Genomic DNA, 26,090 nt, shown 5'->3' with positions numbered 1-26,090 from the left:
ACACACACACACACACACACACACACGCACACACACATTTACAAAGAATGCATTATTAAGAATTCAGCATTAGTTTCTGAATGTGAAATGTTTTCTTGCCGGATTTCAAAAGCTGGTTTCATTCATGTGAGGCTTTGGGCTGGTGGCAGGAGGAGAGGCGGGGCTTTCTGGCGCTGGTGTGCTGTCATTGGCCGGACTGTCGCTGGTGGGCGAGCTGATTGGTCGGCGTGCGGAGACAGGAGTGTGTGATCTGGCGGGACTGAGTGATGGAGGAGCAGGACTCACGGCTGCAGGAGCTGCTCTTCTCATAGACGCTGATGATGAAGATGAAGATGATGAAGGTGTGGACAAACATGCAGCCGGCAGAGCGGAGAATGAGGATGGCATCCTGAGGCTGGAGCTGGGGGATATAAATATATATTAAAATATTATATCACTAAGCAAGTCATCTCATACTTTGATTAGGATATACAGACAAAGTCAAAATTAGGAGCCCTCCTATGAAATGTATATTTTTTATTTATTAATTTATTTTTAATTAATTAATTTATTTATAATAATTTTTTTTATTAATGAATATTTTCTTTTTTTCTTTATTAATTAATTTTATTTTTTAATTATTTATATTATATATAAAATATACATTTATAATTAATTTTTATTTATTTTTATTAATTATTTTTTATAAATATTAATTTATTTTTAATTTATTTAGTTTATTTTAATTTAAATTTATTTATATTTCATATAAAATATATATTTATTATTTATTTACTTTTATTAATTTAGTTTATTATTAATTTGTTTTATTTTTTATTTATTAATATTTTATTTATATTATATATAATATCTATTTATAATTTATTTTTATTTACTTTTTATTTATTTATTTAATTTTTTATTTATTCATATTTTATTTATATTATATATAATATATATTTATAATTTATTTTTATTTATTTTTTATTTATTTATTTATTTAATTTTTTATTTATTCATATTTTACTTATATTATATATAATATATATTTATAATTTATTTTATTTACTTTTTATTTATTTATTTATTTAATTTTTTATTTATTCATATTTTACTTATATTATATATAATATATATTTATAATTAATTTTTCATTAATTAATTTTTTTTAATATTTTTTTTTAAATTTATTTATATTTTCGAAATAAAACAAATAAATATAAATTAATTAAAATAAAATATAAATTAATAATAAAATAAATTTAAAATATACAGGGGAGCTAATAATTCAGGAGGGCTAATAATTCTGACTTCAACTGTATATTGTGATATTGCACAGCCCCACCTGAGGCCGAGTCGAGCTTCCAGTTCATTGCACACCGCTAAACTGCGTCTGCTCGGGTCCAAACCTGTGGTGGCGTCCGAACACTTGGCTCTTTCCTGACAGCGCTCCACAAAACTGCCTCTGCGGATGGACAGCAGCCCGTCACGTAGAGCTGCTCCATTATGGGGAAAATTGTAATCACCATCAGTTTGTTCATAACTTCAATCATGGCTACTTAAAAACTGAATTTGGAGTAATTGCACAGGCCTACCGTCCCGCTCCTTCTCTCGGCCGGGATGAGGACTGCTCCCGCTGCTGGAGGAGATGGAGGACTGACTGAGACCCAGATGAGATGGCAGATCTCGGGGTTTATTATTGAGAGGAACCAGAGGAGGCTGCCGAGGAAGACTTCCAGAAAGAGGAACCGCAGCCCGAAAACCAGACGCAGCTCGACCGCTTTCACTCATCTGAGACTGAAGACTGAGGAGAGAGAGACGGAGACACATTACAAACACAAACGCTTATATATGAATCAAAATTAATTGTGAGAGAGAGAGAGATTACTGTGTGCTTCCCTACCGTCTACCACAGTGACCCTGTGTGTGTGTGTGTGTTTACATGTTAAACAGGGCCGGATTAACCAATAGGCATTATGGGGAAATAGGAAGACAAATATAAAACAACAATAACATATCAAAATAAAAGATTAGAAACTAAATATAATAGTTTAACCTTAAATAAACAATGTAAGAAATAAGAACGTGAACATTTCAAACCACATTGTTTAACATCAGGCCCGGATTAAGAACTCAGAGGCCCCTGGGCACAATGTCTGGTAGCCCCCCTACCCGGCCGCACCCCTATAGTTGAATTAAAAAATAAGATTAATATCATATTTTGTAATAATATTAACCTATAATGTATTGCACGCATTTTTAAATATATGATATACAGCACATATATTTCTAGTCTACAAAGATTTAACTTATTTTAGAGCATACTTTGAAAAAACAAATACTAATACAAGTGCAAATGAATGGATTTTAATATACTTGTTCAAGTTCACTGAAGCAGTGCTAAAATGTTTATTTAATCTTATAATGCATGTGATTTGGGTTTAACACCTCTCCAATCCAGGTCTATGAATCTGAGTCCTCCATAATACACACACTTATTATTAATGATTCCTACTTGTCTTCCTCGTGATGAAGAGTAGGCAAAATCTGATGTGTAGTGAGGGGAGAAACGAAGAATGAGGTTATCAGACGCTGGATTTGAACCGGGTTCACGATCGATCGTGTCAAAACATGTTGCCATGTGCTTTACGATCTACACCACTCACACTGCTGATTACTGCTCCCTTTAGTTATGCTGTCTCTGTCAATCAAACAGTGATTGGCGGGAATCACTCAACTAGCTTATTCCAACAAGGTGCTCTATTAGCACTTAGCCTAAATAGACACTCTGAAATCGGCATTTTTTCCCCCCCTCGCAGGGGCCCATAATGCCCATTGGTTAATCCGGCCCTGACAGAGGTGACCCCTGATTAATAAAGGAACTGAGCCGGAAAGAAAATGAATGAAGTCATTAAAAATATCCTCGAGTAAAACATTAGCTTGTCAAAATCTTTGTACAATCCCTGATTATTTTATATATTTTAATAAACAGGTCAGAATAATTATTCGTTTAAGGATTTTGGACAAATATTTGCTTTTATTCATAAAATTTGACAAATTTATTGGTTATGCAGTATGTGCATGCATCTGTGAGAGAGACTGAAGTGTGTGTGTGTGTGTGTGTGTGTGTGTGTGTGTGATAAACGGCGCCTGCCTTGCGTAGTCGTTCATTTCGTAGCACTTCTGCACGCTGTTTGTGTTGCTCTGCAATCACCCTCCTGAAACACTAGCTGGCTGTAGGTTACGTTCCTCTGTGTCGAGTTTCTTCACAGGTGTTTTGTTTTTTCTGAATGCTACCTTAATGTAGAAGTAGCTCAAACTCACCCATTCAGAGGTGGGAGCCGGCGGACGAGCAACAACTTTAATCATAAGGTAAACACAAAACAACAGTCTCCATCTAGAGCTCCTTCACGGGACTCCACACTTGTAAACACTCACTCCATCAGGCTCACGGCTCTCAGCACCGCCCACGCTCATCACCGATACCAAGCTGGCCAATCACAGAGTTACCGCTACGCATCGTTACGATGTGTAGTTACATTTTGTCAGCGTCAACCACAGCTGCAAAGGCTGCGCCGGACCATTCGCATTCGCTTGACACAGAAGTATAAATCAGCCTTAAGATGTGAAGTGTGTGTGTGAGATGTGAAGTGTGTGTGTGTGTGTGTACCTGCAGGTGGAGTTGCGTGAGGAGTGTGTGAGCGAGGCGGCAGGGCTCATGTCGGGTGTTCGGGTCAGAGTCAGATCACACTGGTCCAGCAGCTCCAGCAGCTCCTCTTCAGTGGGTCCACCGAGAGCTGCAACACACACAAACACACACACATCAGCAATAACACAGGAGAAAAGCAGCTGTTTTGGGTTAAACAACTGCAATGTTTACTGCATATATAACACAATCCTTCACTGTGGAAAAAACAAGACTTGATTATGACTCAATAAATACCTTCCACCATCACATCGTTTTTTCCTTCTCAAATGTCTGTATTTTTCATATATATATCTATATATAAACACAGCTGAAGTCAGAATTATCAGCCCTCCTGAATATTTTTCCCCAATTAAAGGAGAGCAGATTTCTTCAACACATTTCTAATCATAATAGTGTTAATAACTCATTTCTAATAACTGATTTCCTTTATCTTTGTCATGATGACAGTAAATAATATTAGACTAGATATTCTTCAAGACACTTCTATACAGCTTAAAGTGGCATTTAAAGGCTTAACTAGGTTAATTAGGGTAAAGTTAGAGTAATTAGGCAAGTCATTGTATAACAGTGGTTTATTCTGGAGACAATCAAAACTAATATTGCTAAAGGGGGCTAATAACATTGACCTTAAAATGGGTTTACCTTCTTAAGGCCCAAGGTGTTTCTTTACATGCATTTTTTATTTCTCTTTGCTATTTGGGCTTATTAGAATCTAATTAGAATAAAAATGTAAGTATCATCTATTGATATGATGTACTTTTAGAGGAAAATGATGTCCATATATGTGGACTCGTGGACCGAATTGACATAAAACACTTTTTCCTGAATTTATTTTAATGCATATTTAACATCAAATTCTATGTTAAATATGCATTAAAATAAATTCAGTCTTGCTTATTTAGTCTTGCTTTGACTTTCAGAGAGTAAAAACATTTTTTCCCTCATTTCTGACAATTAAAAATAGCGTTTAGGACAATTCATTTTCTGCAAAACAGTCGCAGGATGACACTGTATGTTTGCAACAAAATATGAAACACTCAAAGTATTTTAAATAGATATTTAAGAGCTAAAATGAGCTTCATAAACAAAACCTCCGCCAAAAAATAATGAACTCTCCCTTTAAATGTCGCTGCTCTAACGTCCGCATCAACACACAAGCATACAATCGCACTTTTAATGCCGCGCCTAACTTCAAGGAACTCTGCCACTCCCTCGGAATAAGACCAACTAGCATGAAAACTCATATTATTTTACAAAAACGGACAAGTAAACCCCTACGCAGCGCGCTCTCTTACAAACACACAGTCAGCATTACCCCGTGACCCGGAATCACCTGCATGCTGACTGCGTGACCAGGATTGAATGAGAAAGAGAGAGAGAGAGAGAGAGAGAGAGAGAGAGAGAGAGAGCCAACCAAGGCGCTCTAAATAGCATTGAATCAGCTGACAGCTGTCATCCAATCACACAATCGCTCATACCATAATAAGGAAAAACCTAAATGACAACCGTCACACACTTATGTGGACACTCAAGCCCTAGGAGGTTAAAACAATTAAAAACTGCTTTTATTCTAGCTGAAATAAAACAAATAAGCCTTTCTCCAGAAGAACTATAGAAAATACTGTGAAATATTCCTTGCTCTGTTAAACATCATTTGAAAAAATATATAAATAAATAAAATAATGAATAATCACAGGCTAATATAGTTGACTTCAGCTGTATATATACACGCCACTGAACTTGGTTTAACTGTAATGCTATTTTCCACGTAAATATTTACAGCAGCCTATCCCCATGTATAAAGGTAGAAAAGAGACATCAGCGAGGTGAGCTTACATTGAGGAGCTCGCAGCCTTAATTTCCTCCCAAATCTCACAATGTTTTCTGGTTTGTGAAAGAAGACTGTAATTTATTTCAGGGAGTGGTTTGTGCTAATTGTACCCATCAATTAAAACGAAATTTCTTCATGACTGAGCTTTTTCTCCCTGTTCGTTTCCCTTCTTTAACATTTTCTTGTTTTTTTTAATTCAGCTTTTGAGAATCGAGTGCCATTGTTGAAATAATACCATAAACAAATTTAATTTCAATTAATACAAGCATTTTCAAGGACCTGTGTCTGTTATTAAGCAATTTCCAGGCCTTGAATCTATATGTCTGAAAGTCTAGTGCAGTGATCACCAAACTTGTTCCTGGAGGGCCGGTGTCCTGCAGATTTTGGCTCCAACCCTAATCAAACACACCTGAATGAGCTAATCAAGGTCTTCCTAGGTATACTAGAAACATCCAGGCAGGTGTGTTGAGGCAAGTTGGAGCTAAATCCTGGAGGGACACCGGCCCTCCAGGACTGAGATTGGTGACCCCTGGTCTAGTGCTTTCAAGAAGTGTGGGATCCCTGGTGTGATGCACTGAATTATTGATTATTAATAGCAACCTGTACATATATTAATCTATTGTAAATCTCTGTCCATATTTAACACAACCTGTATATAACGTTCACAGTGCATCCATCTGTAAATATTACCCGTAGTTTTTCCATAATTGCACTTTATAACTTATACCTTGTGCATGTGTAATGACAATACAGTTGAATCTAATCTAATCTGAGGCTGACCTTTGATATCCACTTTCCCGGCGATCTCCATTGCGGTTGTGAGGTCCCACATCTGGATGCTGCCGTTGCTGTGTCCGCTGAAGAGGTACCGGCGTGGCCGAGAGCCAATGCGGCTCGAGCCCTCACACTCATGAACCACGAACGCTGTGATGGAGGTGCCGTCCACTGAACGCACCTCACACACCCTGCAGGAGACACAGACCAAACTGAGCGCAGTCCCAGATGCTGTCAGACTCACCAGCTGATGTAAAGGGGTTAACACTGCAACCCAGCAACCCATATTATGGGTTTTTGAAAATGCCCTTCCATGTAGTGTGTAACACAGCTCTAAGTGAAGTCAAATATCCAGCTAAGGCTTAAATCTGTAAGTGTACTGTGTTTGAAACTATTGATTCATCAAATCAATTCAACTATTGATTTGAAACTATAGATTCATCTGAGTCGACGACTCATAGTGCTTCAAACGAGTCGTCTTGATAACGAGTCATTAGGTGTTTCATGATGACGTGGCTACGAAACAAAAGCCCCACCCAGTATTTGCATGCACAAACCCGGGAGATTTGAAACATGCGGCCCCGCCCACTAACACAAAAAAAAGCCACACACACACACGCACGCACGCACGCACACACACACACACACACACACACAGGGGGGACCCGATTTCTCCCCACACCGGTCGAATGAAGTCACGCTGTGCTCAGATGGATATTATTGACAGTCTCTACCCAAAGATAAAACTGTGAAGAGTCAGTGGTTGAGGTTTAGTTTTGCAAAAATACCTCAGCATTATAGCCCAGCTTTGTGCAGTGCTTCTGGAAACTACACGCTTACAAAGAAGACTTCATCGGCTGTTTGTTAAAGGAAGGATCAGAAGAGTCTACTGATGGACTATGTCAGAACATGGATCAGTGCATCTGCATCTGTTTCTTCCCCCATTTCACCAGTGTAAGTAAGTGCGATTAAAATTGTTGCCTTGTTTACTCTAGCTTGCACATTATGTATTTAGTTGTTTTTTAACCACGTGTACTGTATCAGGTTAACTCTTTATATTCTCATATCGCGTGTAAAGCCACGTTGAAAACGCAACGCGTGCCGCTTTGTTTACGGATCGTCAGCTGTTCCTACACACATGCAACGGTCAAGTTTCAAAATAGTTCAGCTCAGGTTCGAGGTGAGGTGTTCTGTTTTTGAATGTTTTGGTGTTGTGTCCTCTGAGGAGGAGGATAGTGTGTGTGTGTGTGTGTGTGTGTGTGTGTGTGTGTGTGTGTGTGTGTGTGTGTGTGTGTGAAGAGCAGGTAGAGTGTGACGGGCTAGGAGATCTCCTCGCCAGTTGTTGGAGTTTTTGCTCAATAAAATAGTTAGTCGTCAGTATTTTCTAGTCCATCGTCTGTATTTACAGTCACCCACTGTCAGCCAAAATCCACGTCTTACACTATGAAGCGTGTGTGCACTGTGACTACTTTTATATTGTTAATTAGCTGCTGGGCTCGTGCTGAAGGCTGTCGGTGTCGACCAATCGCAGCAGGCTGTCATCGGTCCAATCAGCGCAGATTAGCTTCGTGCTGAGGAGGGGTTTGGGAACAAATGAATCCCTGAACGATTCATATGGGAGTCGCTGGGATAATTAGGTAAAAATAAATGCAGATTATAAGACCATGACAGTGTTGTTTGACCTTGCATGCATATTAGACTGTATTGGAGACCCTTACAACCAAAATATGACCCTATTTCATGAATAATAGGGGCTCTTTAAATATATAACTTCAAAATATAATTCACAATCAACTAATGCACAAGTATTTTAATGAAGCCCGTGTGCAGACTTAAATTGCATGCAAGTGCAAAGCAGAGATTGACAGAATTAAAACAACAAAACAGTATCAGTTCTGGTTTCCTGGCTGTTAAATTGGAGCATCTCTATTTCACCTACAATCACTTACTGCTACGATATAGTGCAAGCCATCTATGAAAACATGAATTAAACATAAAAACTGACCTCTTCCCATTGGAGGAGAGTCTGACGTAGAGTTTATCAGTGTCAGGAACCACACGCTGGATAAACACCTGCTGCTCGTCACGCTCACCATACGGACCTGTACATACACACACACCACTCATCTATTTAAGACCAATATAATAACAACAACAGGGTTCACACTTTAAGGCAAATATAAATATAAAGTTCCCAGACTTTCACGCATAATTTATTTATTTTTTTCAAAATCTGGCAACACGGTGGCTCAGTGGTGACCACTGTCGCCTCACAGCAAGAAGGTCGCTGGTTCGAGTCCCGGTTGGCATTGGCAGTTTGCATGTTCTCCCCGTGTTGGCGTGGGTTTCTTCCAGGTGCACCGGTTTCCCCCACAGTCCAAACACATGCGCTATAGGTCAATTGGATGAATTGACCAAAGTGAACGAGTGTGTATGGGTGTTTTCCAGTACTGGGTTGCAGCTGGAAGAGCATCCGCTGTGTAAAACATATGCTGGAATAGTTGGTGGTTGGCAACCCCTGATAAATAGGTCGAAGGAAAATGAATGAATGAATGAATTCTCCAAAACCTCAGGTACTTAATGTTGAGGTGGTTTTGAAGTCTTCCCTCTCTCCCATATTTCATACCCTGATTTGAGTTTGACAAAATTAATATTTAGTTTTTCTGCCGTCTACTTTTAACACTCAGACTTTTAGGTGGTGGTTATTTTGCATCTACAGCTCTTAAAATGTATATTATCCTGATATGTTTGCCTCAGTTAACAGGTACAGTCTGTTGACTGCATTTGACGAATGGGATTTCCAGATAATGAGCATGTAAGGAGTTAAATGGAGCTAAAAAAAAATCCCTAACCATAATACTTGACAGCTTGGTATAAAAATATGGAATAGGAAAAAACTACATTGTGATAAATGCAAACTAGGAAATGGGATACTTGTTTACACATGATCTGGAAACGTTGCTTAGTTTACCTATTCTGGTGTACAAATTTAAGAGTAACAGAGGAGTGGCTGGTTACCTGTGGAGCCACAGCTGTGCCTTCTGGGTGACAAACTAGTAACACCTAATATAGGTAAAAACTCCTTTACTCTTCTCAAGATTGGATGCATTACAGCTGCTAGGATGATGTTATGTAATTGGAAGTGTCCCAGAATACCAGAGATGAAAGAGTAGATTAATGGGATGATTGAAATTGCATCATATGAGTGTATGCTGGGGAGATTGAATAATGAGGGAGAAGTGCATATAATTGGGATAATCTCTGGGGACATTTAAAATTAGGATAAATGAGTATGTATAAGAAAGGTACCATGACCGTAATTTCTATGTAGGTTTACTATATGTTGTTTTTCTTAGTTGAACTTTCTGAATAAATAAAATAAAAATAAATAAATAAATAAATAGGTAAATAAATAAATAAATAGATAAATAAATAAATAAAAATAAATAAATAGGTAAATAAATAAATAAATATAAATAAATAGGTAAATAAATAAATAAATAAAAATAAATAAATAAATAGATAAATAAATAAATAAAAATAAATAAATAGATAAATAAATAAATAAAAATAAATAAATAGGTAAATAAATAAATAAATAAATAAAAATAAATAGGTAAATAAATAAATAAATATAAATAAATAGGTAAATAAATAAATAAATAAAAATAAATAAATAAATAGATAAATAAATAAAAATAAATAGGTAAATAAATAAATAAATATAAATAAATAGGTAAATAAATAAATAAATAAAAATAAATAAATAAATAGATAAATAAATAAAAATAAATAAATAAATAAATTAAATAAATAAATAAATAGGTAAATAAATAAATAAATAAATAAAAATAAATAAATAGATAGATAGATAAATAAATAAATATAAATAAATAGGTAAATAAATAAATTAAATAAATAAAAATAAATAAATAAATAAATGGAAACTAAAGTTCAAAGCACAACAAATATATATATATATATATATATATATATATATATATATATATATATATATATATATATATATATATATATATATATATATATATATATATATATATATATATATATATATATATAATTCCCTGGCTTTCAATGTCTGGAACAGACCTTTTAAAATTCCATGATATTCCAGAAACTCTTGACCTGTGGGAACTACTGTAGCGCAAAAATAGGGGGCGACTCGGAGTAACTTTGGACAAAACCAAAAAAGTCAGAGAGTGGAGTTGCTAAATGAATGAATTTAACTATACATAAAACAAATAAGTTGTGGATAAATTTGGACGACACTGGATGGACCCTTTCATAAGCCTGTTATATTGCGTTTAATGGTCATCAGCATCTTGAATCCTTTAACGTTTTTAATATTTTTATTTTTTTTAAGATTTATTTTTGGCCATTTCGCCTTTATTAGATAGGACAGTATTTAGGACAGGAAGCGAAGTTGGAGAGAGAGAGGGGGGTAGGGTAGGGAAATGTCCTCGAGCCTGGATTCGAACTCGTGACGCCCTGACGTGCTACTGCACAATATGTCGACGCGCTTATTTTTAAAAAAAAAAATGTATAAACATTTATATGTATTTCTGTGTGTAGTATATCATCTTTGCTTCATATTACGAAAAATCCAATTACCTCTTGTGCGAGGGGTTTCTAATGCAGCGTCTATGGGACAGGACAGGAAATTTGACGTTATTCTCTCCTCTCGCTGCCGTCATCAGTCTCACACTATTTTTTCCTTTAACTGAAAGTCTTTCTAACATCATCGTGGAGATTTTACTTTATTATTTGAGCAAATAAAATCATAAAAAAATATTTGTTGTATTCTCCCATTCACTGCGCTTTAAGTTTTCCTAACTATGTCGCCTTCTGCTACTGAGACACCCGGAAGCGTGAAAATAGGTCTAATGTGTAAATAGGTAATGCAGGCTCTATTTTATACTTCCAAGCCAGTTGCGTGCTTAATGCAAAAGCCTGTGCACAAAATTAATGCATTGCTTTCAAAGCTTCAAAAGAAACCTAAAAGACTACACATCCGGCAGCACAGCCATGACGTCACATTTGTGTAAATCAGTCTTAGCAGAGTGATGATGACAGCTTCATACAGTTATTTCAGAGACTGATCATCTCACCGATCTCAGTTCCAGCAGCACAGCCCGCGTGTCCATCGATATCATCCAGGGAGAGGATCTTAAAGGAGGTCAGCGGAGTGGAGCCAGGCTGAGTGGAGATCATACCTCTGAAGCGCGTTACTGTCCACGTGCGCACGTGATTGTTGTCTGCACACACTGCACACAAGAAGATTTGGGGTCAGTTCACCCTAAAATTTGGGAGATAGTTCACCCTAAAATTAAGATTTACTCACTATTTACTCAGCCTCAAATAGTTTCTTTCTTTGGCTGAACATACATGGAGATATTTTTAAGAAAGCTGGAAACTGGTTAACTTCCAGAAGAGGAAAAGCAAACTCTACTGAAGTCATTGGTAACTTCTTTTCAACATTTCTCATATTTTGTGCTCAAAGAAAGAAAGAAACTCAAACAGGTTTGTGACAAGCTAAGAAAATTATGAGGTTTTTTTTAGTTCTTGTAAATTATCGCTTTAATCTTTACTTATAATTCCTATTATTGATTCACAATTTAACTTATTTCCCCTTTATGGTCATAATAGCCGTTTTAAAGATTTGTGGATTTTTGCAATGTAAAAACTGTTGAATTAAATCTCATGCAACTATAGCAGAACTGTAATGGTCTTTATTCTAAATATTGCATTAATTAAAAAATAAAACATTTTTTTAAAACAAATTCCATTGTTTTCAATGTTGGAAAAAAACTATATCAATTACTGCTTAAATATTAAAGCTGCTGTGTGTATGTTTTTGACTCTTCTAAAGCATAAAAACACTATTATATGTGTGCAGATATTCAGAAACATGCTCAGTGAACATTCTTGTTTAGCTGAAAAACAATGCTGAAGGCAGACATTCTGCTTTGAAAATGTGCATTACATGCTGGAACGTCTGTCTTTGTTTTGGTTCTTTTAACTGGCCAAATGCCAGTTTAGCCAATTATATTTCAGCACGCCTTGATGGAAAACTGCATATTTCATTCATTCATTCATTTAGTCAGGAAGGCTCTGAAAGCATGCGTCCATGACTGAAAAGTGACCTCCAGTGGACAGTGGCAGATTCAGTTCCACATGAGGAGGTTTTTAATTAGCAATGAGATAAATATTACGAGTGTAAACATTAGGTGAGCAGATTATATTGTAACCACATGTCCTAACAACACGCTTCGTAATGAGATACTCAGTAATGAGCATTTTGGCTGTTTGCACCAGACGAAACACGACAAAAACAGCCATTCAGAAGCACAGAATAGGCACTTACTCACGAAATGGTAAGGTTTATCATCTAATTAGTACATATTAACCCTCTTTAACATTATTAAATGTACATGCTGAATCACTAAATATGTGTTTACTTCTAAAGTTCAATTTCTAAGGGTTTATTTTATTTTCCAGATCTGAGCTGAACTATCTGCTGCTGCTTTCAGTAGTATGGCAATTAATGTAATGTAAAATGGCATTCAAATTCACATTATTAGCATTTACACTGAATAAAGCACATGAGGTGTACCTGAGGTTATTATTCAGTTTTCTGTTGTTCAGCTGTGAGAAACAGAAGCCGTTTCTAAAATTTTAATTCGAGGTGTTGGTTAGGACTAAAACTCCTTTTAATAGAAATATTCCTTCTATCGGGTGCCGTTGCTTTTATATAGAACACGGTTGAAATCACTCGCTCCTGTCCTCAATCTGGCAACCTGCGCTTGCGTTTGTTTTGATCCAGGAGTGCAATACCGAGTTCAACCACTGGGTGTCAAACTTACATCCTGCACCTTTCATTTTCTCACAAAATTCACTCAAATGCTAAATCAAACAGGGGAACAAATAATTTAAATGATTTACTGAAAAAGTAGATTTGTTTATTTATTTTTTCACCTTTAAATGGATAGGAGTATTGACAGGAAAGTGTGGGGAGCCAAGAGAGGGCATAGGACTACGGAATCGAACTCGGGTTGCCGTGAGCACCGGAGTGCATGTGTCGACGCACTAACCACTACACCACTGGCGCCAACTTAGTGTTATTTTTCGACCAGGAAGAGTACAATTGTGATTCCTAAATCTGGGTAACCAAATGATTAATAATTTATACACAATTCAACAGGATTATAGCAAATATTTGGTATTATTTATACGTAATATTTTTCTCGCTATATATCCTTCACATGAAAGAGCAATAGTGTGTATGATGAGATGAGCTGTTTCACCAGAGATGAGGTGTTTCTCTGAGAGCATGATCTTGGTAACGGGGCTGCGGTGAACAGAGAAGGTCTGGAAGAGCTGTGGGCCGGATCCCACCGTCTCTGGATGCTGAACGATCACACGCACTGTGCCTGAGCTGGTGCCATACGCAATCTCAATCCAGTTCCCACTATCACCTAAACACACAGAGCACACACACACAGTTGAGGGCTCAATTATCAGCCCTTTTGAGAAATGTACATTTTTTTTTACATATTTCTGAAGGCTGTTTAACAGAGCAAGGAAATGTTTCATAGTATTTCCAGTTACATTTTTCTTCTGAACAGTTCTTATTTCTTTAAGTTTGTATGGAATAAAAAAATACATATATATTTTCAATATCATCAGATCCCTTAAGACATTGGGTCTCATTTACAAGTTCTTCGTGCGTGAGATTAGTCATTTGCATAATACACGCCCACATCAGCTCCATATAAGGGTTTTCCTCTAAGCGAAACTGTTCATAGAAAATTAAGTCATCAAATTATGAACTACACAAGGTATATTGTCTAGCTCAGTGTTTCCCAACCCTGTTCCTGGAGGCACACCAACAGTTCATGTTTTGGATGTCTCCCTCATCTGACCCATTAACTTCAGGTTTTGGAGTCTCTTCTAATGTTCTGATGAGTTGTTTTAGGTGTGTTTGATTAGGGAGAGGATGAAAATGTGGACTGTTGGCGTGCCTTCAGGAACAGGGTTGGGAAACTCTGCATTAGAAGAGACTCCAAAACCTGAAGTTAATGGGTCAGATGAGGGAGACATCCAAAACATGAACTGTTGGTGTGCCTCCAGGAACAGGGTTGGGAAACACTGGTCTAGCTCATAAGTAATGTATGTTATAAGATAAGAGTCTGGAGTGTTACTTGTTTTGGGCGTCAGGTAGACACTTAGAGCAGTAATAGCATCTTCACTGGGATCTCGATACAGTTCGGTCACCAGCAAATCATTATCCTTCATCCGCAATGGAAACTTCTGGACATCTGAAAGACACAGTCATTTTATTAATTGCATTTGAAAAAGGGGAATATTTTAAAGCACATCTCTTCTTAAAACGGTCTATCAGTATATCATTTTACATAAGTAATTGATTTATAATGAATAGCTATATTTATTAAGCTTGTGGCAATGCCATTAACGCAATTAATGAAATTAAATGTTTTTATTTTCAACTCAAAACTTGACAGACATTCAGTTACTAAGGTCTGCTGGTCACTTTACCGATGTAGTAAATAGATCCATTATTGCATCCCAAAATAAGGAAAGATCCAGCAGTGTCGTAACTGTTGATGGGAACCACATCCTGATTCTGTAGAAACAGAGGTGGCGATATCAGAAAATGAGAATTTCCTCAGTTATAAGAAATTAATAAACTCTACTCATAAGCATGAACAGTTTTGCCTGCTTTACCTGCCAGTGTTTGGTGACGGCGTTCCAGACGCCCACTTTGCCTGTGTGGCTCGTGGCAATGAGCTGATTTCCTACGAAGAACAGCGCCTCCACTGGTACATTCAGACTGAACACACCTGCAGACCACAATAAACACTCAATACATCACGCATTAACATCTGTGTAAGAATAGAATTATTATGAATTGAGTTCATACTAGGAAAGCAAGTACTGACTTCAGTACCAAAGCAGATACAGTCATGATGAAGTTAAAACAGTCAATTAAAATCCATTTATAATATTTTCTTAAATTATTTTGCTAGATTAATCCCAGTTTTGGCACTGATCTTTTTTAAATATTTCCCAAATTATGTTTAACAGAGCAAGGAAATTTTCACAGTATTTCCTATAATATTTTTTCTTCTGGAGGAAGTCTTATTAGTTTTATTTCGGCTAGAATAAAAGCAGTTTTTAATTATTTAAAACCATTTTAAGGTCATTATTATTATCCCCTTAAGCAATATTTGTTTTGATTGTCTCCAGAACAAACCACTGTTATACAATGACTTGCCTAATTACCCTAACTTTACCCTAATTACCCTAGTTAAGCCTTTAAATGTCACTTTAAGCTGAATACTAGTGTCCTGATAAATATCTAGTCTAATATTATGTGCTGTCATCATGGCAAAGATAAAAGTTGATCATATATAATCAGTTTTCATAATCAATAATTAGAAATTACACATACCAGAAAGAGTGTGTCCACTACAGGTGGTTTGTCAAGCCCACTCACCTGCTTGAAGCACACTCAGCATTGCACAAGGTTTTCTCAGTTATAAGTAGGTGCATAAAACATCTCTAGTGCATACCGATTTCATTGCCGTTTCCATCAGGACAGATTGCCCAGAGTATGATTTCTGTGCCCGACGCCACTGCGACCATCTTATCATTGTCTCCTAATGAGCCGCCCATGACTTTGGCATTAAGAGCCACTCTGTCGATCACCCAGTCCAGCCGTGGGCTTGTAAAGACCTGCTGCCATCCCGTAGACTCTTTAACCCTAAAATATGATGATCAGTTAAGAAGTGCACATCTAAAATCACTAATATTGATGATGTGTGAAATGATGCAGAACCGTACCTGTAACAGACCACAAACTGAGCATAGGCCACCGCAATCCAGTTATGATGACCACATATGATTCTGACCAGGCCTGGATCAGAGACTGGACCTGAACAACACACATCAGTCAAGATATTATCAAAAAAAAAAAATTATATTTGTCGGCGCCAATAGCCTAGTGGTTAGTGCGTCGACACATAGCACCAAGGTGTTCACGGCGACCTGAGTTCGATTCCCGGCTCAAGGCCCTTTGCCGCTCCTTCCCCTATCTCTGCTCCCCACACTTTCCTGTCTGTAAAATCTCCACTGTCCTATCCCAATAAAGGTGAAAACCCCTAAAAAATAATTATAAAAAATAAATAAATAAATAAATAATTATATTTACTGTAGAAAATAGGAATAAACTAAAGTGGCATCCAAAAGGGCTCCCACACTGTCATGGACTTTTTAAAGCACCATTAATTTGAAATCAAGCACCTTTGTAATTCATACCCAAGCATATGTAGTGCCATGAAAGTCCTTACTGTACTTAACATATTACACTTAATATTTACATTAAAACTTAAGAGTAATTTTCAAAATGGACAGTTTTAAACAGTCATGTTCAAAGACCTTAACCAAAATTTACAGAATCCAATAGAAGATGGGATCAGAGCAGAAAGACCTTTGTTGACATGTACAGTGCTCAGCAAAATTGAGTTCACCCCATTTTGAAAGTGAATATTTTGATCCATTTCTTAGTGAAGGTAATGTTTTTGGATGCATTTATACAAAACAGATTTATTAAACAGATATATTTATTAAAATAATATTTTAGTCACAGAACATATTTAGAAATTGAAAGATAATATAATTAAATTCAAGCTAAATATTGCAACAAAAAAAAATTACAACCAACAAAATTTCAACGAAACTTTTCAATTTTTTTGCTTCTCTGGATTCTTTTTCTTTTGTAAATTTGTATTTAATATTTTTCTATAACATATAAATTTGGGTGTGCTAGTTTTTTGGAGCGTTATCGTAAGTTATTTTGTTAGATAACCTCCAGATTTGGCTTCAATCTAATCTAATGTATATGCACAAATATAATATTGTACAGCTTCCTATTAAAAATATGAATTTAAAAGAGATTTGTGAGGGGTGTACTTATATATGCTGAGCACTGTGTGCTTACACATAGGAGGAATTTGTTATGGTGACATAAGCTTTTACAGTGCAACAGAATAACAGAGACAGAACAAAAAATATGTAAGTAAATAGTGAATGCAAATATACAAATTGACAAGTGTATGTACAGGTATATTACTATATACGTTATGTGCGCAGCTTTTATGTGGCATAAATTAAATGTATGTGGCTTAAATTGGCATGTAAAGTATGTTGTTACATAAATGTGTGTATAAAAAGTAGTGATGTTTGTTTCACAATTACTGTCAATACTGTAAATATCTGAATGCGGTTTCTGAATCAAATGTGCATTATTTGTCCAAGTTCTCGTACAAAATTTAAATGTACAATTTTTAAATGAAGAATTTATAATGTTTTCGTTGTGTTTTTGAGAGCAGTACAGTACAATTGCTGAAATAACACCATCAAATTCATATTAAACATAATTCAAGCACTTTTTAAGGACTTTTGTTCGTTTTTAAGATCTTTCCAGGCCTTGAATCCATATGTCTGACATTCAAGTACTATCAAGCACTTTTAAGGAGTGTGGGATCCCTAAAGAGAACTGGACTGAGTAAAGTACAAAGAAACAAATGACAACATGATTAGCACATAAAATATGAGTGATCGACCAGATCTGAGTAGTATAATGGAGTACAGCTAAATGACATAGAATAGAACAAATCAGAGCAGAAATTAGTAGAGCACAACAGAGTAAAATGAACTGAACTGAAAGAGCAGAACATTTAAACTGAGCAAAATAAAACAAAATACAAAAATAAACAGAACACATCATATTAAAATTATTAGAACCGATTAGAAACCTAAAACAAAACAAAAAGCATCAACACCAATAAATAATACATAATAAAAAAACATAACATGATATTAAACTGATTAAAAACAAAATAAATAAAATAAACCAGAAAAGAAATGGAAAAAAACAACCATAAAGAAACATGCGAAGTACGCCGGTAATAGAATGAAATAAAACTGAATAAACCAAAGCATAAATGACTACACTACAGATGAAAACAGATTAGAATACAGTAAAATAAACTACACTGAGTGTAAATACATCGAATAAAACTGAATAGAGCAATCAGAGTATAAACAGGCAGAGTAAAATAAAGTATAAATGAGCAAAACAGAACAGCATGTTTGACCAGAACAGAGTAAAGTGGGACTTAACTGAATATAAATAACAGAATAAAACAAAATAGAATAAGCTTGAGTAAAGATTAGTACAGAATTAAATTAGGTAACATTGAGTACAATGGGATAGAACTGAGTAAAAGTCAGTAATGTAATGTAATGTAACAGAATAGAATAGAATCAGACCTGGCACTCTCTCCTCCACAGCAGCTCTGCCCAGAATGCCAGCATTGCCCAGGTTAGGAGGCATCGTGTTGCTCCTCCTCACTGGAGCTCTTTCCACTGGCCCCGAGCGACCGCCCATAAACTGAGGACCCGCAACACTGTGCCTGTTTCTGCGCTTCACTGGGTACACTAACACACACACACACACACACACACACACACACACACACACACACACACACACACACACACACACACTATAACAATACAATCGTTTGACAGATGCTGTGATGCAGGGCTGTGCCGATAAACAATATTATATCGAATCTCAATCAAATTTATCTCAATAACAATGATAAGCTCTGGGGTCTGTTCTTCGTACCTCGCTTAAATGATCTGAGATGATTTGGCAGATCCTGGATCTTGTCATCTTGATAACTGATCTCTGGCTAATTTGGTTCTTCAAACAAGTTTCAAACGAATCAGATTTAAATGTCTGGACTGATCTGACATCGCTGTGCGTGTTGTGAAGGACAGACCAATCGATCCTCGAAATCATGATCAGCAATGTAACGATTGGCTGACGGCACAGGCATCATCTGATTAATATTCAATTATCCATGTGAGCAAAATTACATCAAATTCGTAGTAAACGGTTTGTTAAATATGATACGCAATAACTTTCCACCTTTGTTGTGAGCTGCAGGCTTTACACTTTCATGTGTCGAGAGTATTCATCATCTATTTCATTGTCAATGTATTTAGTTCTACATTTAGCAAAGATTTTCTTTATTATAGTAACATAGGCCTACTCAAGTTTTTTTAATCTGCGTAAGGAATAACTATATAAATTAATTTTGCATCAAAAAGCATTTTGATATCGGTAAAGGTGTTAATCACCGGCATATTAGCGGTCAAAACACGTGCATGACTGAATAAATTATTATGCCTATCCTTTTTTTTAAAAGGTCGAATATTGTGCATCTAAAAAGTTCATATCAATAAATTTTCTCTTTGAACCACCAGGTGGCAGTCTTTGTACTTTTATTTCTGAGCGCAGATTGCATTTGTTTATATATATAAACTATTTTCCCAAGTGTATATAACAACTGTAAGAAAATATCAGCATTTAGTACATACTTTCAGTATTATCTTTGCCTGAACTGACCCGATCTAATTCTGTTCATATGAAATGAGCCTGCTCCCGACCAGGTTTGAGCTACCAGAACTGTTGCTATGACAACAACTCTCAGATGAGCTTTGAAGAACGAAACAATCCTGGATCATGTCAAATCATCAAAATCCAAATCCAGCTAACTGAGTCATCGGAAGAACAGACGAAGAACAGACCCCTGGACTTTTTTACTCTATATCGATCTAAGAGCCAATCATACAGCAGAAATGTGCAACGATGGGAATCTAGAAGTGTGTTGATATTAGAGATGCACCGAATTTTCGGTGTGATCCATTGGCCACTGAAAATAGGTTATGCTATTTAATGGACCCTCTAATTTGTGGCTTCAGTCGTTGTTGGGATACTTTTTTAAATCTGGAAGAATTAACAACTGATATGGAAATATATATTGTTATGGTTCAATATGGAAAAGAATTAATCGAGATTAATGCATTTCTACCCAGCTCTACTGTGTTGCTACTAAACCGTGTAAGGATGTGTGTTTTCTGTACCTGGTGGAGGCAGATATCCATTAAACAACACGTTCCCACAGGAGGAGCGATCCAACTCATCACACAACTGCAGCTTCCGCACTGTAATATTCAATCATTGTTTTTACCACACAGAGTCTTAAGCAACACACACTACACTAACGGTTCTGAATTATTGTAATGATCAGATCACTTCATTGAAAATGTGTTATATACATAGACTTCATACAATATATCACAAGTTTGATTCTAATATAATAACGTGCACCTTTTGTAAAGCTGCTTTGACATGATTTTTATTTTAGTGTAGTCGAATTATTAATTAATTAATGATTAATCGCATACAAAAATAAAAGTTTGCATTTACATAATAAATATTATAATAATAAAAATAATAATAAAGTAAAATAAATAACATGATTAGAATAATCATCACAAATATAATTAAATAAATAAATAAATACATGTGTGTCTATTTTTACAATATACATTATACAATATAATATTATTTTATATTATATTTTATTATTTATTATGCAAATTGTCTTGTATATCTTCTATTTTAGAGATTTTTATGATGCATTTATGGTGCATTTATGTATACATATAATTATTCACAGTACATATAACAGCTTCCTCACTGGAAACAGAAAGACAATACCAGAGGTAGCCCTGTCGTGAATAATATTGGCCTTTATTAATTTAGTTTTTATTATAATAAAAAATATAGCTTTTTTATTATTATTATTATTATTTATTAGTATTATTGGATGTATTTGGAGTTACCTTTGATCAAAGTAAGTCACTAAGCGTCTGCTAAATGACTACATGTACATTTTAATTATTAAATAACCTTCTAATTGTGGTTATTTAACGTTGCAGCAATTCCTTTAAAAAGCACAAGGGAAATACATAAACACTGACACCGCTTCAAATGCAGGCCTTTCACTTTAAAATTCACTAGTGATTTTTCTTCTTAAACCATTAATGGCCAGACGAATGGGACAGCCCTAATCACGAATAAATAATGCACTGCAGAGTAAATATATCAATTGTGTTTTAAAGCCATCAGAATAACCCAATCCCAGCCTTATCTTACCCAGTGGTGTGATCCCATAGAACTCTGCCTCATGTATTAACAAGTGGACATCTATGGATCTATGGTCAGAAAAATAAACAAATACGTTCAGCGTTAAATCATCACAGTTAACAGGCTACACATGATGTATACAAAATATTTACCTGGGATGAAGCTCTTTAGTGCGCAAAAAGTTTAAAATTGGAGCAAACAGAGACGGATCTCGGTCTATGAATATCTAGAAAGACAAATACATTAAAACATTTAGAGATGTCTCATGGAGTAGCATTTATATAAGGAAATATTCATTATCATTAGCTTATGTAAGTGAGTAAAACTTACCGCTCCAGTCTCATCTTTTAGCGTTGATATCCTTCCACTTAATAAACTAGACGAATGAAAAAAATACTGTTATATAGCTATACAGCTAGACAAATCAGTCACATTGATTGATCTTAATAAGACCAATGTGTATATACAGAAGGTTTATGACATACAGCATTCAGCATTTCAAAAGTCCATATACAGTCAAAACTCTGGCCAGGCGTATTTACAGCAAGAATTATTTGATGAGATGAGATGAGATGTACACTCCCGGTCAAATTTGGGGTCAGTTTTTTTTCCTTCATGTTTTTTTTTTAAAGAAAAAGTTTCAGTTTATCAAGACGACATTTATTAAATGTAAAAAATTTTAAATATTTCTTACTATTTTAAATAAGTGCTTTCTTATTATATGTGGTTTTAAATGAAATCATTACTCCAGTCATTATTGCTTTTATTACTATTACCATTATTAATAATAATAACAACAACAACAACGATAACAACAACAACAACAATAATAATAATAATAATAACAATAATAATAATTAATATTAGAGTGATTTCTGAAGGATAATGTGACTCTGAAGACTGGAGTAATGAAGCTGAAAATTCATCTTTAAAATCACTAGAATAAATGAGTAAATTAAATAATAAACTACTTTTGAGCAGTTATTTTATAGTGCAATAACATTTCACAATTTACATTTTTCATGTATTTTGATTAAATAAATGCAGCCTTGGTGAGCAGGAGAAGCTTATTCGAAAATATTTAACAATCCTACTGACCACAAACCTTTGACAGATAGCGAGTGTGTGTATATGTATGTATATACATATATATATATATATATATATATATATATATATATATATATATATATATATATATATATATATATATATTATAAAGAAACTTACTGTGCAATAAGCTCAAAATACTAATTAATTATCATTTTACATCCTTAAACCACCAGGGTTTACCCATTTGTCAGCAACACATTTTTAAGCATCTAAAATGCAATAAAAATAATTTCATACAATTTTCATAGATTTTCTTTAATAAACATTTTCAAAAAAAATGATTTAATTTTTATATGAACACATTGATTCTTATATGAAGACGAAACGTTACTTCATAGATAGATAGATAGATGGATAGATAGATGGATGGATGGATGGATGGATGGATAGATGGATGGATATAGATAGACAGATAGATAGACGGATAGATGGATGGATAGATGGATGGATAGATGGATGGATGGATGGATGGATGGATGGATGGATGGATGGATGGATATTTAAAGTCAATATTTGAAACATAATTTATGTTTTAAATACGATCAAAAAAACTAAAGTTTGCAAGTGATTAAGTCTAGTTTAGCTTTTATGATCCGAAAAACACAAACCTTGAGAAAAAGGAGTCAGGAACCCATGTCAGAGTCTGTCTGGAGGTACTGAACCTGCACACAATACATGAGGAGATGAGGTTCTTTAGTTCCATTAGTGGTCGCCAAATTTGATAGTTCTTAAATATCACAGGGCACATATCGCAATGGAGAGATTGTGGAGAAGGGGAGGATTATGGTCACGTATTTTTGGAATGTAAGATAATCACAGTGAACTGGATGAAGACCCGCCGGCCTACTTAGACAGAATGGACACAGAGGCTGAATCAGATATATATATATATATATATATATATATATATATATATATATATATATATATATATATGACTGCATGAAAATGACTGCAGATTTCCAACATTCCTGGGCATTAATCGAAACATATTTACTTGATCTTTGAATTGTTGTCAGGGGCTTTGTTGTAGTTATTGTCTTTTAATCGGAGTTTATTATTTATTTATCTATTTTTCGTTTTTCTTTTGTAACGAATAAGATGAATATCATCTTTTTTTAAAGCTGTCACTATTATTTATTTATTATTATTATTTATTTATTATTATTTTTCATCTATTTTTCTTTATTAGTGAATGTAACCATTCTAAGTAAATGTTATGTGTATGCTATGTTTATAAAAACTAATAAAAACACAATAAAAAAGAGAAAATGTTTATCCAATGATCAGGTTGAGGTAAAGTTCATTTTATATTCGCACATTCATTCAGTCACAACCTATGACACGATCTTTACACTGTTTACCAGGCTAATATGAATATTGGGTCTGAAATCCAATATGCAAGTATGACATTATAGCAACATTAGCACTGTTTGATTACTGTAAACAAAGTTGTAACGTATTTATTGGCTACTAATATGATTTCCCTATCAAGAATTTGCAAGGAATACTTCAATAACATGATATTAAGGAGAAAGTCCGAATGTGCAAACATAAAGCCAACTTTACCTCAATAAAGACAGGATATAATGTGAAGGTATGCAGATGTTTATCACTGTCTGCTGACTTACAGAAAGTGTGATAAATAACATAAACTCATTAAAAAGACTCTAATCTAAAGTCTACGCTAAGTCTAAAGAAGTGTCCAGAGTTCACTATAACGTTAAGAGTTCCTGACTGTATGAAGTTAATCAAGTCTGGGTTTGCCTCAGCAGGATGTTGTTGGCTTAATACAAACCTTTTCCCCCCGACGTTCAGATGAATAATGTCTCCAATCCTCGCCATGAATATCGTTTTAAGACAAAACGTTCATATTTTATCGTAAACTTGTTTATGTATTAATATTAAGTACATGATAAGAGCTATTTAATTGTGCTCGCCGTTGTGAGGAAACAGCGAAAGAGCGGATGTTGCAGGGATTCACTGTAAGCGGAAGTGGAGTAGCGACTATTTCAGAATAAAAGTCTACATTTAGATAAACAGAGTAAAAACCCTTTAAAGTGGTGATATTCATATCAGAGCTAAAGCTTTTAGTGTTGAAATAAAAGCATCTTAAGAACACAAATCATAGCTATCTGAAGAAATGCTCCACAACAGTGTAAATGAAGCAACAACGTCAACAACTTTTTTCCCCAATACTTGTAATATTAAAACATAATACTTGTTCAAAATAATATGTTGAAAATATATGTTGTAAAACTAGTATCAATGCAGAGTAACTCGATTTAAACAACCAATTTTAGCTCTGGATATCTCATTTTTTATTTCATTTTCCTTCAGCTCAGTCCCTTTATTCATCAGGGGTCGACACTGCGGAATGAACCGCCAACTTATCCAGCATATGTTTTACACAGTGGATGCCCTTCCAGCTGCAACTCGGTATTGGGAAACACCCATACACACTCATTCTCACACACACACTCATACACTACGGCCAATTTAGTTAATCAATTCCCCTATAGTGCATGTGTTTGGACTGTGGGGGAAACCGGAGCACCCGGAGGAAAGACCCACATCAACACGGGGAGAACATGCAAACTCCACACAAAAACGCCAACTGACCCAGCCAAGGCTCGAACCAGCGACCTTGCTTAAGGGTCACAGTGCTAACCACTGAGCCACCGTGTTGCCAGTCTGGATATCTATTTTAATTAATTAGTGTATATATCTGCATTCTTTCTGACACTTTAGATAAAGTATGAATGGAAATAAAATGATCTGATTTATTTTTTACGTGTTTTTTAGTATCATAATTCATACATCAGGGTTTTTTGGCTCATTAGTTTAACCTACAGTACGATATAAAACAAAATCTCAGTTTTATTAAGGCTGAAACTTAACAAAAATATATATATTGATTCCTATTAATATAACATTAGATGGTAATGTGAATCCTTTTGCCAGATATCACTTGTGATTCGATATTTTCAAGCAATATGTATAAAGATAATATTTCATATCTCTGCAGTTATTATTGTGTGAGGTTGTGTTGGGAAAAAGACATTTATTTTTTATTATTTTTGTCTTTTTCTTTTCATCAAACAATTATTTGTGGGTCATATATTAACTGAACTTCTACTGTTGTGTGTGGGATGCTGTGCATACTAGTTAGCATTTTTGCAGAAGTAGATAAATGCAGGTCCAAAATGAAATTCAGCTCTACAGAAACGTCCTGTCTGAAGAAAGCTGTTACAACTCAGCACAGAAAGTCTTATGCTTTTATTCTGGTGCAGAGAATTCGTATAGAAAAAGAGGACTTATGTCTGGGGTGCAGCCAATGGGGGGGCTGGACAATGATTGACAAATGAGGAATTTCACTAAACTCCACCTGTTAACATCAGCTGCCTATATAAGTTGAAGTCAGTTGTTGCGCACCTCCTTCATGTAACTTCTGCATTGCATTGAGGATAACAGAATTCTGGGAATCGAATTATTCATTTGTGTCCAATAAATTGTTACGATTTTTGACATTGAAGAAAAACCTCTCCTGACCATTTTTAGTGAACACGCAT

The 26,090-nt window shown here is 35.1% G+C and overlaps 1 protein-coding gene across 1 annotated transcript; it reads right to left on the bottom strand.

The window, feature by feature from the left end:
* On the bottom strand, positions 1 to 24,496 carry shkbp1 (SH3KBP1 binding protein 1). The gene is made up of 20 exons (XM_056478759.1): positions 24,317 to 24,496; positions 23,127 to 23,180; positions 21,736 to 21,781; positions 21,558 to 21,631; positions 21,415 to 21,473; positions 20,337 to 20,417; positions 18,672 to 18,839; positions 16,182 to 16,272; positions 15,911 to 16,101; positions 15,063 to 15,178; positions 14,874 to 14,961; positions 14,519 to 14,635; positions 13,622 to 13,792; positions 11,426 to 11,581; positions 8,299 to 8,395; positions 6,300 to 6,484; positions 3,650 to 3,776; positions 1,575 to 1,783; positions 1,325 to 1,475; positions 1 to 400 (listed from the first exon to the last, which is right to left on the bottom strand). The coding sequence occupies exons 1-20, from the start codon at positions 24,361 to 24,363 to the stop codon at positions 106 to 108; spliced, it is 2,523 nt and encodes an 840-aa protein (XP_056334734.1). The 5' UTR covers positions 24,364 to 24,496; the 3' UTR covers positions 1 to 105.
* Positions 24,497 to 26,090: the final 1,594 nt, after the last annotated feature.

The sequence above is a fragment of the Danio aesculapii genome, chromosome 18, assembly GCF_903798145.1.
Source record: "Danio aesculapii chromosome 18, fDanAes4.1, whole genome shotgun sequence".
Classification (NCBI taxonomy): domain Eukaryota; kingdom Metazoa; phylum Chordata; class Actinopteri; order Cypriniformes; family Danionidae; genus Danio; species Danio aesculapii.
This window is presented reverse-complemented; position numbering and strand designations above follow the sequence as displayed.

Bases quoted from the DNA above. Each gene is read 5' to 3' on its own strand.
- shkbp1 (XM_056478759.1), bottom strand. From the start codon at position 24,363: ATGGCGAGGATTGGAGACATTATTCATCTGAACGTCGGGGGGAAAAG. The intron at 21,474-21,557 runs GTAAATATTTTG...TTCTGACCATAG, and splicing joins ACTAAAGAGCTTCATCCCAG to ATCCATAGATGTCCACTTGT. The intron at 14,962-15,062 runs GTAAAGCAGGCA...CTGTTTCTACAG, and splicing joins CCGTCACCAAACACTGGCAG to AATCAGGATGTGGTTCCCAT.